Source organism: Erpetoichthys calabaricus, chromosome 5 (assembly GCF_900747795.2).
Source record: "Erpetoichthys calabaricus chromosome 5, fErpCal1.3, whole genome shotgun sequence".
Classification (NCBI taxonomy): domain Eukaryota; kingdom Metazoa; phylum Chordata; class Cladistia; order Polypteriformes; family Polypteridae; genus Erpetoichthys; species Erpetoichthys calabaricus.
This window is the reverse complement of record NC_041398.2, coordinates 230466906-230479611: the sequence shown is the minus strand read 5'-3', so window position 1 is coordinate 230479611 and position 12706 is coordinate 230466906. Positions and strand designations below refer to the sequence as shown.

The following is a 12706-nucleotide window of genomic DNA, read 5'->3' as shown; positions in this document are numbered from 1 at the left end:
ATGTATGTGGTCGATTTTGAATATAAAGAATCACAATGTATATATATGAGGCTATTAGAGTCTTTAATTTCCAGACAGTGAGGATTTGGTGGCATAATCCCCAAGTATGTCAGTTCTATCTCTCCCCTCCACCTCTGAGTGAATATTGATCTTGTAAGGCTCCTTTGAATAAAGTATATATGATAATGTAATGAGTACCCATAACAGGTGTTGGGGAACGTTACTTTTAAAAGTAACTAAGGCTTCATTACTCATTACTTTTTTTCCATTTTATACAATTTATTAAAAGCAAGTCACATGCCATACAAGCAAGTCAAACTTGACAAAACTACCGTATTTTTCGCACCATAAGACGCACTTTTTTTTCCCCAGAAGAAGGTTGGAAATGTCTGTGCATCTTATGGAGCGAATATTGCGTCACAGACCATGATGTGTATTACCTGACAAAAGTCGACATCCAGGGGTAGAGGGAGACAAAACTCACAGTGCTTGGTGGAATGTTAGACTCATTGACTCGGCATCTAGTCCTTGCGTGTGCTTGAGTTGCGAAATGTAAACAAATATAAGCAAAGGCAAGATGGCATCGACATCTCATGAGGGAGCGATGCAAGTGCAGAAAACAAAATACTCAGCAGACGATGTTTTGCGCAATATCACTAAGTTGGACTCTGATTTTTCAGAATCTGATTTTGTTGAGAGTGATCAGGAGATCGAACAAGAGAGTGAGGAACTGGCATCAGCTGATCGGGACACCATTCGTGCAGCCGATGCACCTATGGCAAAGTTCATGTGGGAGGAATACCTAGACATTGATCCGTGGGAGCCAAACTGGCTACCGGACTTCACAAGACAGTATGGCTTGCTGTTGGACTCGACAGATTACCAGCCGCTGGACTACTTCAGGCTGTTCTTTCCTGAAGCTGCCTTTCAGCTACTGTCAGACGAGACAAACAGGTATGCAGAGCAATTTTTTGAATCAAGGGCTTTGCTTGTACCGCATTCTCGTTTTTCAAACTGGAAACCCACAACAAAACACGAGATGGAGGGCTTTGTGGCATTACAAATATAGATGGGACTAGACTGGCGATATAACTTCAGGGAGCATTGGTCCAAACGTGCTTTGTCCCCTGGTGGCTTTGGACAGGTTATGCCGCGTGATGATAGGTACGTGCTCCTGCAAAGTGATTGTGAGCAACTGAGCTTAATAAATTCTGACACTAGCGATGAGGACTTCTTGGGGTTTCCATAAAACTAGAAGAGTGCTTGAACCTTAAAGTCTCTCCTTATTTGTTAATGACAGTGATGATGTTTCTTAATACCGCTGTTGAATTTACATGGTTGAAATATTATTCTGCTATATTTTATTAAACATATTAGTGCACCATTTGGTTCAGAATATTTTTTTTTCTTGCTTTCCTCCTCTAAACCTAGGTGTGTCTAATGGTCAGGTGCGTCTTATGGTGCAAAAAAATATGGTAAATTCAATTCGACAATGAGAAAGAGAGGAAGGCCAACAGCCAGAGTAAAACTTTGAGAGTAGTAAGGAGGGAAATTTGTCTTTCTCCCTAATATAAATGCTTATTCTAAAATGTTTTTGATTAAATCCTGCCACGTTTTTAAAAGGTTTTGAACAGATCCTCTAAGTGAGAATTTGACTTTTTCCATTTTCAAATAGTATATAATATCAGTTACCCAGTGACTTAAAAGAGGTGAGTAACTAAACATTTTACATACTAGTTATTATAAAATGTAATGTGTTACAAACAGTGCATTACTTTTATGTTACTTTTTCTTCTTTTGTATGAAACAACTGCATATTTCCCTGTCCAGCATTTGTTATTAAATCCCAAACTCATCAACCTTTATGAAACTGAGCAGAAACACAGCCAAATTTGATGATTTCTTTGTGTTTTATACATACTGTAGAGCCCCGGGGTCCGAACCTGAGAGGGACACAGTCCTTAGGTGGCTGAAACCTGTCTTCAGAGGCTATGAAAACAGCCCCTTGAGCAACGAAGGCGAGGGCACAGATACAGCACTTACAGGGCACTTCCATTGCATCTCCTGACTACTAAAGTTTATTGGCTTCTTGCCTTCCACACAGTGCTGCTCCAATGGTCACTGGCTCTCTGTGATGCTAAACTGTGTGGATTACATTTACCCCGCAGCACATGCAGCATTATATAAATACTCATAACTTTTGTTCAGATCTTTTTACTTAATTGCACACTACGCACATGCTTAGCCTCTTCCTCGATATTCTTCGGACAGAAGCAGGCAATATCTTTGTGAAAAAAGGCAACACTTCTGTAAAATAACGCAATAATTTTATTTGTGGAGCAGTGGGAATAGTGCTCTGTAGTTACACAGCAACACATTGTTTAAGTATAGCAGGTATTTTTACTTCAAGAAAATACGCATTGCATTACATTACTCATGCTTTTAAAAAGTAATCTGCCTACGTAACACTCATTACTTTTAATTCATTACCCTCACATTCTCCATAACAGAGTCCTTATGTGTTATGCTAAAAATTTTACCAAACTTTAAAATGACTATTATTTAATGTCTTAGTTATACAGTGGTATTGTATGATGATTTTGAATCACCATGTGGCATACTCTTTCCCATCACAGAGGGTCCATAAATAACTATTTGTATTCAGAAATGAGTAAACTATTTCAACTCCTTCAACAGCACCATTACCAGAGGTAGAGAGATTGCTCTTTATGGATTTGTCTCAAAAGTTCAATAGTGAGTTCATTTACTTCATATTGTTATTGCCTACATCAAAGGGGTTACCTTGCAATTCTGACACTAACCTGTCCTCACATAGATAGATAGATAGATAGATAGATAGATAGATAGATAGATAGATAGATAGATAGATAGATAGATAGATAGATAGATAGATAGATAGATAGATAGATAGATAGATAGATAGATAGATAGATAGATACTTTATTAATCCCAATGGGAAATTCACATTCTTCAGCAGCAGCATACTGATACAATAAATAATATTAAATTAAATAATGATAATAATGCAGGTGAAAAAACAGACAATAACTATGTATAATGTTAAATGTTAACGTTTACCCCCCAGGATGGAATTAAAGAGTCGCATAGTTTGGGGGAGGAACGATCTCCTCAATCTGTCAGTGGAGCAGGACAGTGACAGCAGTCTGTCGCTGAAGCTGCTCTTCTGTCTGGAGATGATACTATTAAGTGGATGCAGTGGATTCTCCATAATTGATAGGAGCCTGCTGAGCGCCCTTCGCTCTGCCACAGATGTTAAACTGTCCAGCTCCATGCCAACAATAGAGCTTGCCTTCCTCACCAGTTTGTCCAGACGTGAGGCGTCTTTCCTCTTAATGCTGCCTCCCCAGCACACCACTGCGTAGAAGAGAGCGCTCGCCACAACCATCTGATAGAACATCTGCAGCATCTTATTGCAGATGTTGAAGGACGCCAGCCTTCTAAGGTAGTATAACCGGCTCTGTCCTTTCTTGCACAGCGCATCAGTATTGGCAGTCCAGTCTAATTTATCATCCAGCTGCACTCCCAGATATTTATAGGTCTGCACCATCTGCACACAGTCACCTTTGATGATCACTGGGTCTATGAGGGGTCTGGGCCTCCTACAATCCACCACCAGCTCTTTGGTTTTGCTGGTTTTCAGGTGTAGGTGGTTTGAGTCGCACCATTTAACAAAGTCATTGATTAGGTCCCTATACTCCTCCTCCAGCCCATTCCTGATGCAGCCCACGATAGCAGTGTCATCAGCCAACTTTTGCACATGGCAGGACTCCGAGTTGTATTGGAAGTCCGATGTATATAGGCTGAACAGGACCGGAGAAAGTACAGTCCCCTGTGGCGCTCCTGTGTTGCTGACCACAATGTCAGACGTGCAGTTCCCAAGACGCACATACTGAGGTCTGTCTTTAAGATAGTCCACGATCTATGCCACTAGGTATGAATCTAATCCCATCTCTGTCAGCTTGTCCCTAAGGAGCAGAGGTTGGATTGTGTTGAAGGCGCTAGAGAAGTCTAGAAACATAATTCTTACAGCACCACTGCCTCTGTCCAAGTGGGAGAGTGATTGGTGTAGCATGTAGATGATGGCATCCTCTGCTCCCACCTTCTCCTGATATGCAAACTGCAGAGGGTCAAGGGCGTGTTGAACCTGTGGCCTAAGGTGGAAGCCCCTTAGTCACAGAAGAGATCGACAAAGTGTGTCCAAAGCTTGTAGAAACTTTCTCAAGAAGACTCGAAGCTGAAATTACTGCTAAAGTTACTTCTAAAAACTACTGAATTAAGGGTCTGAATATTTCTATGAATGATAGATTTCAGTTGATTGGTAATAAATTTGCTAACTTTTCTGAATACATGCTTTCACTTTGTCATAATAGGATATTGCGTGTTGATTGATGGGCAAAAATGGAAAATCTATCTATTATCCAACCCGCTATACCCTAACTACAGGGTCAAATGGAGCAAATCCCAGACAACACAGGGCGCAAGGCAGGAAACAAACCCCGAGCAGGGTGCCAGCCCACCACAGGGTGCGCACACACACCCACACACACACACACACACACTGGGGATAATTTAGAATCGCCAATGCACCTAACCTGCATGTCTCTAGACTGTGGGAGGAAACCCACGCAGACACGGGGAGAACATGCAAACTCCATGCAGGGAGGACCCGGGAAGTGAACCCAGTTCTCCTTACTGTGAGGCAGCAGCGCTACCCACTGCGCCACCGTGCTGCCCCGTAAAATCTATCCATGTAAAAATAAATTTCCAACAGAATAAAGTGTGCATAAAGTCTGAATAGTTTCCAAATCCACTGTAGCTATTGGAGAAACTAGATGGCCTGACGAGTCTTTCATATTTGCTTATACTTTTATTTTACAAGATTCAATAAAGTGTTTGCTTTAAAACAAATTATTTGGAATTGAAGTGGAAAAATTTGAATTGAACATGATCAAATGAAAAGCATAACATTTCAGGTAAATAATGCATTAATTTAGAAAATAAGGAATCATGCCAAAATGAGTTTACAGTACATTGTTTAAAATGATATTTAATACCAAACCATAGACAGTTTAAGGACAGTACAAGGAATCCAAGTGTCATGAAGGCAACATTTATCTAATTAAGAATGAACTTAATTAATCTATACCACAAGGACACATAATTGGCTGTGGTAAAACCATTAAATCCATTATTTAACCAGAAACTGAATAATTTATGGGTTAAGTTAGTCTGTACTGCATTTAGCTCTGCCATCATCAGACTTCTGCCTTTTTGTCTTAAGTGAGTAATGCAACCAGAAAGAAATCAATACCTTGTGTCTCAGTCTCACTAGAGGCTGATAGGGTTTCGGAGCATATTCATCCTTGCTTGGTCTTGCTTGTATTCCCAGTAAGGCAAATCCCAATAATAAAAGTGCTGACCACTGTTTAAGTGTCTTCATTGGTCTTTTCCTGTCAAAGTTAAAATAGTTAATAGTCAGTGACTGATCTTATTATAGCATTTCTCACCTCTGTATTCAATACCAGAATTCAAATGCCCTAATGCATCAAGCCCAGAGTAATTAAAGCAGACACCCACCACTGCCAATCTGACTGATGTTTAACCTATTGTTGTCAATACCTACTGCTTAAATCTTAGTTCTAAAATAAACAAATAAATTAAAAGCATTACAAATATTTCCAGCATAACACCTATAATATTACGTGTGTTTGCTGTAAATTTTTATTCACAGTGTGCTTGAATTCCAATTTCCTAAAGCTTTATGAAACAGATAATAACAGCATTTACATTGTTGTGTTTAATGGAAAAAGGCACAAGCCTTACTTAAAGCTTACAATATGCTTGAAGAGAAGAAAGGCCTTCTACCAATATGCAATGGCAGTAAGGTAAAGTACATGTTGGTAGCCCATGAAGTGTATGCTGAACTCCAAACCTGGGTCAGTCCTAAATTAAGGGAAATAAGGAGTCTTCATTATACCTGATTCACACATGGTCTCTCATTGTTAAAAACACAGCAGAGAAGCTCAGGGAAGGGTACATCACATGCTCTGCTGCCAATGACAATGCCAAGCAGCAAACAAACAAACAAAAAACTTTTTATTTTCTCATACAGTAAGTGCTTTACAAGACATATCTGTAGTGCAATTGTTTTCATAAGTACTATGAAGTATATATAAACATACTCACAGGCAAGCCTCAGGTTACAGCACTTCCACAAATACAAACAAACTCATAAAACTCCCACGTTTTTCTTTTCAGCTGAATTTAATTTTCATCTAGCAATGTTAGTCTTTTTTACTTTTGAACAAAGCAAACTAGTTCATAGTACAGAAACAGCACTAACGCAGGTTGTAAATGACATTCTCATATCCTCTGATGAAGGAAACTCCACTGTAATTATGTTGTTAGACTTAAGCACAGCATTTGACACCATCGACCATTCTATTTTACTGCACAGGCTAGAAAATGATGTTGGGCTTACAGGCCCCGTGCTCGCTTGGTTTAGTTCTTATTTATCAAATCGATTCCAATATGTACAGAAATGTGCTGACAGTACTCCATCATTATACACAGAAGTTCAATATGGTGTCCCACAGGGCTCAGTACTGGGACCTTTACTGTTTTCACTTTACATGCTTCCACTGGGATCTCTCATTAGGAAACATAATGTTAATTTTCACTCGTATGCAGATGTCACCCAGTTATACCTTTCATTTAGATCAAATGAAGTTTCTCCAATGTTGTCTTTAATTAGTTGTGTTAGTGAATTAAAAGAGTGGATGGATGAGAACTACTTGTCTTTAAACACCGATAAAACAGAGATGTTAATTGTTGGGGGGGATGATGCTGATCACAACAATATTTTGTCATCATTTAACTCAGTTGGAATCCCCATTAATTTTACTGAATCAGTCCGCAGTCTAGGAGTTATCTTTGACTCTAGCATGTCATTTAAAGCATACATTAAAAAGTTGTCCAGATCATGTTTCTTCCATCTTAAAAATGTTGAGAAATTAAGGCGCTTTCTAAATAAACAGGATTCTGAGAAATTAATTCATGCATTTATTTCTAGTAGGATTGACTACTTCAATGCTGTGTTCACTGGATGTTCAAACCGTTCTCTATACAGCCTCCAGTTAATCCAAAATGCTGCTGCAAGAATTATTACAAGAGCAAAAAAATACTAACACATAACTCCAGTTCTTAAATCCTTACACTGGCTCCCGGTTAAGTTTAGGGCAGATTTCAAAATCCTCCTTTTAACATATAAAGCATTAAATGGCCGAGGTCCAGCTTACTTGTCTGAACTTATCATGATTTACAAACCAGAGCACACATTAAGATCTCAAGATGCCAGTCTGCTTATGATTACAAGGATTAATAAAATAACAATGGGAGGTCAAGCTTTTAGTTACAGGGCCCCTAAACTGTGGAATGGTCTGTCTGCTACTATAAGAGATGCCCCTTCGGTCTCAGCTTTCAAATCCCGGCTGAAGACTCACTACTTCAGTTTAGCATATCCTGACTAGACCTGCTGATTAACTGTACATACTACATCTCTGTTGTTAGTCATTAGCACTAAAACATGAGTAATATGATAGTTATAGTTTGTTACTAACCCTCACCTATTCTGTTTCTCTTCTCGGTACTCAAATGTGGCACTTGGTGCCACGGCCCACCTGCCAAGTTGTTTTGCCTGCCTAAGGTAAAGTCATCCCTGATGGAGGATCGCAGGAATCGTGGGGTAGAGGGGTCCTTTCATTGGCTTGGCTGGCCCAGCGCTGTCTCAGCTGTGGAATGGCCAAATGGGGGAGGCCGCTTCATGGATGAGGTCTCCAGGACTCTAAACAAATCCAAATCATATTATGAGATATCATCTACTGTTAAATTCTGCTCCGTACTTCTAAAATTTTTATTTTTATACTGTATTGAAGATTTGTTCTGTTCTGTATATTGTATTGTATTGACACCCTTCTTTTTGACACCCACTGCACGCCCAACCTACCTGGAAAGGGGTCTCTTTTTGAGCAATCATTAACAGTTAGGAATAATACTGCACACTATGGCCCTAGTCACCATTTTCAATCATTTTCTGCTTTTGTGTGCATCTATCGGCGAGTGGCAGAAACTGCTGTTTGTAACACGTAGGGTGGAGTGGTGGCTCTGAGGCTAGGGATCTGTGCTGGCAATTGGAAGGTTGCTGGTCCAAATCCCATAAATGCCAGAAGTGACTCTACTCCAGTGGACCCTTGAGCAAGGCCTTTAAACTGCAATTGTTTCATCCTGGGTATGACGTTAATCTGCAATCAGCCCTGCAAGCAGGAACTCCAACATACAGGGAAAACTTGGGATTTGGTGGTAGGATTGGCTCCAGCCACGGTAAATAACCTTACACTGTTCCAGTGTGGTGCTGAGGTGTCACCCACTGCACTCAGGTATTAATCCAGGTGGTTTGTCATGTGGTGGATGCGGCAACGTGCTATCAGTGCATGCTCCTAATTTCTTTCTCAAAGTGCACGTCCCAGCCATGTTGTCTCAGGACATAGAGGTGATGAAAGGAGAAGGTAACTGATCCCTTAACAAAGATGGCACGTCACCAAATGTCACTGGCAGCATGCACAACTTCACAGATAAGCAGCTTGCTGTTTAAATAAGTGATAGAACTCACTGCTTGTAATTCCCAGTATCCTAAATACACTTCCCTGCTATGCTGTATCAGGGAGGGTTGCTAATGGGTGTGCTTCTTGTGCAAGGGAACAGCAGTTTAGAGGTAAAGCCGAATCAGAAGATGACATGGAGAAGGCAGAATGCATGCAGGGCTCATAACCATGAAGTCAACAATTAAACAATGAAGCTCGGTACATGTAGACAGTGGCCAGAAAACAAAGCAGTAAATAATAATAAGCCAAAAAAGGTCCATGTAACTAGAGTCAAGAAATATGAGCCATACACTGTAATCAGAAACAAAAATGTCAAAACCAGCAAAATAAAAAACTAACAATACAAAATAATGCAAAGTAAAGAATGCATGGCGTGGCTTTTAAAAACGATGTACTAATGACGTCATGACACACGACCTCCATGAACCATCTCTTGATAACCATGTCTCCAACATGAGGAAAATGAAACAGCACAACAAAGTTAAAAACAGGAAAAAGAAGAAAACAACCACTAGGTTCACTGGCTTCCGAAACCCTGAAATAACATACTCAAATATTTTCTTGAAGTCAGGGATAAGTTGGAAACAAATAATTTTATAAACCAGATTGTGACACTGGGAGAAGGAAGGTGTCACTCTGAGCAACTCCTCTGCAAAGATAACACATCCCTGCTGAGGGATAAAGTTAATGCTGGCTTTTTGTGCTAGAATTATGCTTTTTCCTACTCTATAAAGTACTGTATCACTATCACAAACTCTAGGATGTTTAAGTGGTTCATTTTATTTAAAATTATTTGTGATTTAAAGTACATTAATATTGCTTCACTGTAATTTCATTAATACGTTTGAAACATTTTTCTGTAAAATAAGTAATAAAGCCATATGCATTTCTATTAATATTTTCAGTAAAGGACCATTTAATTCAAGTTTCAAATAGCATACAAAATCAAGTTGTGAATGTCTGAAGAAATGGAACTCATTTATAACTCAGATGTGTATTTATATGTATCTGTGTAGATAGATAGATAGATAGATAGATAGATAGATAGATAGATAGATAGATAGATAGATAGATAGATAGATAGATAGATAGATAGATAGATAGATAGATAGATAGATAGATATGAAAGGCACTATATGATAGATAGATAGATAGATAGATAGATAGATAGATAGATAGATAGATAGATAGATAGATAGATAGATAGATAGATAGATAGATAGATAGATAGATAGATAGATAGATAGATAGATAGATAGATAGATAGATAGATAGATAGATAGATAGATAGATGTGAAAGGCATTATATGATAGATAGATAGATAGATAGACAGATAGATAGATAGATAGATAGATAGATAGATAGATAGATAGATAGATAGATAGATAGATAGATAGATAGATAGATAGATAGATAGATAGATAGATAGATAGATAGATAGATAGATAGATAGATAGATAGATAGATAGATGCAGTTGTAAGTGTCACTGCCTAAATGATTCAGGTTTCTGTGTTTCAATCTTGTACCCACATTGCCATACCTGTATAGATTTTCCTTGTGACATTTTCTATTTCCTCTCCATTATTCCATTATACACATATGTACGTTACTTGGTAATTGTACATTAAACCTGTGGATGTGTGTTCTATGATGAACTAGCACCCTGTCCAGGGTCAATTCCTGTCTTGCGCCCAGCGCTGCCACAGCAGTCTCCCAACCCTTGAGGTCTTAAATTAGATTTTAGCCGATGTCACATTACATGACTTCTAGTTGTATTGTATTGTTGATTTTGTAAACGGACGATGTCAGTTTAAATGACTGAAAATCACTGGCCATATCAATTCATGTGACTGTGTATCAACTTTCCAGTACAGTCGTACTCACCCCTTTTTCTGACAGCCAAGAGTGTGAATTTCCCATCGGGATTAATAAAGTATCTATCTATCTATCTATCTATCTATCTATCTATCTATCTATCTATCTATCTATCTATCTATCTATCTATCTATCTATCTATCTATCTATCTATACTGTTTGACAGAGCCAGTGCTGTATAAAGTGTTAAAAAGCACGTCAAGTTAAGTCATAATTTCTTTTTCCATTCTGTCGTGGTATGTAAAACATGACATATCAGACAGATGAGATTTTCTTAAGTTTGTGTGGTCCAAAACACCTACACTGCTTATTCCTCATCATTATTTCTTATGCATTTGTAGTTCCGGATGAGCATTCATTGGTTGTCAGCTCTCAGGCACACAGAGCAAACGACTTTGTACGCCATTTGACAGTTTGATTTTGTCAAGGCGAGTCTATAGCTAGTTGGTGTGAGTCACTGGGGAGGTCAGACTAAACGATGGAAACTCATGGAAGAGTGCCGCCAACTGCCACTCACTCTCTAAGATTGTGTAAATAAAGGTGATGATTGAAAATCCTTGGAAAAGTTATCTAAGGTGTCATGGCCTTAAGTGGGACTCATAATATTAAGGTCAAGGTTTAAATGTTTTAGAGTGACCATCTCAGTAACTTTAGTCTTAAGGCAACAACTGAGCAGCACCTGTGATACACCAGAAAAACAACTCAGAAAAAAACAAAAATAACTGAGAATGTAATTTTTTGATTTTTTGTATTCTTATTCTTTTAACACTTTTCTGTGTGTTATAATAAAAACACAATTTTTAGTGCATTTTGTGTTCTTTTTTTTTTCTAATTTGTTTTTCACAAATGACTCAAGAGCACCCCCCTCTGGCTGCTGTATACCCGACACTTAGATCCCTGGCAGGTTAACTGATTTGCTCAGCTACAACTTTGGGTCAGTGATGAAAACTAAAGTCACATGCGTCACCTATTATTTCACTCTACCTGCCTGAATGACAAATTAAAGGTGTAATACCATTATTTCTATGACCAGTACCCTGGTAGGTGAAGTGACATGCTATGGGTCACATACAGGGACACCTTAGCAATTAAACCAGGAGCCTCATACAGGCTAATTTCTTTAGTCAGAACACTAAGGTGCCAGCATAAAACAGAAAGAAAAAAGAAAAGACCTAACTTGGTTTCTGTTTTGAGGTGCAGCAGCAAATGAAGCTGCCAACTCAACACCACAGGGCGTTCAGGATTATGCCTGACCTGGGTCATGTGCCACCCATTTGACAAATAACATGATCCTGCCAGAAAGAAAATAAACACTGGTGATCCAGAAAGATTTAGTTTAGAGGTGAATGGCACAATGGGCTGCACTGTAGAGAAAAAAGGCAGTGAGCCTAATTGGGAAAAGGGAGAAGCAGAATGTTAGGGAAGTACTGTTTTTAAACGAGGCTAAATCACGGAAGGCATCTGAGTCTGTATTGTGTCACTTTGTTCAAGTTCTTATAAGCTATCAGAAGCTGTAATGGTGAATATCACAAACAGACTGATTACATCTTAGTGAAGAAACAGTTTGATTTTTTAGATCAAAAAATGCACAAAGAAATTCAAATACAGAGTGCTACCAAAAGGGATTTCCCTAACCATAACGCATTTTGTAAAAAATGCAAAAGAAAACTTTTTATGATCACATTTTATTAAAACACAATGAGAAAAAAAAAGTTACGAGAAAAGATCATAAACAGATAACCCCAAAAACCCCTCTAGGTGTCCCTAAATAAAAAAAACATTTGAATTATTGTAAAGCATTTGAGGATGTGGGATGTCATGTTGCATGTTACATGACCAGCTACTGTAAACAACATAGATATGGCCATGACAGTCAAAAAACAAGAAAAACAAGAAAAAAGGTATTAGAATCAAGCAAAATTATCTGCCAATATAGTGAGAAAGTTTAACTTGTTAAATTTTCTAAAAGTGAGATTATATATCTTACACATACAAATCTACTCAAGTCAGTTATTCTTAAAATAAGAAAAACAAGATCTATTATCTATTTTCAAGATTGTCTGGCTTGTTAAGATTTCATTTTTTGCAGTGTGTATTTTTTTGCTAAAATATCGCTTAATAAATAAC

General features: G+C 38.4%; 1 protein-coding gene across 2 annotated transcripts in view; it reads right to left on the bottom strand.

Annotated features, from left to right (window-relative positions):
• Window positions 1-12706, bottom strand: part of fstl5 (follistatin-like 5) — a 1175110-nt gene that overhangs the window by 1042043 nt on the left and 120361 nt on the right. For both annotated transcript variants that reach the window (XM_028802632.2, XM_028802633.2), the window contains exon 2: window positions 5354-5492. In XM_028802632.2, the coding sequence (XP_028658465.2) occupies window positions 5354-5482 (129 nt within the window). In that variant the 5' untranslated portion in view covers window positions 5483-5492. The remainder of the gene's footprint in view (window positions 1-5353; window positions 5493-12706) is intronic.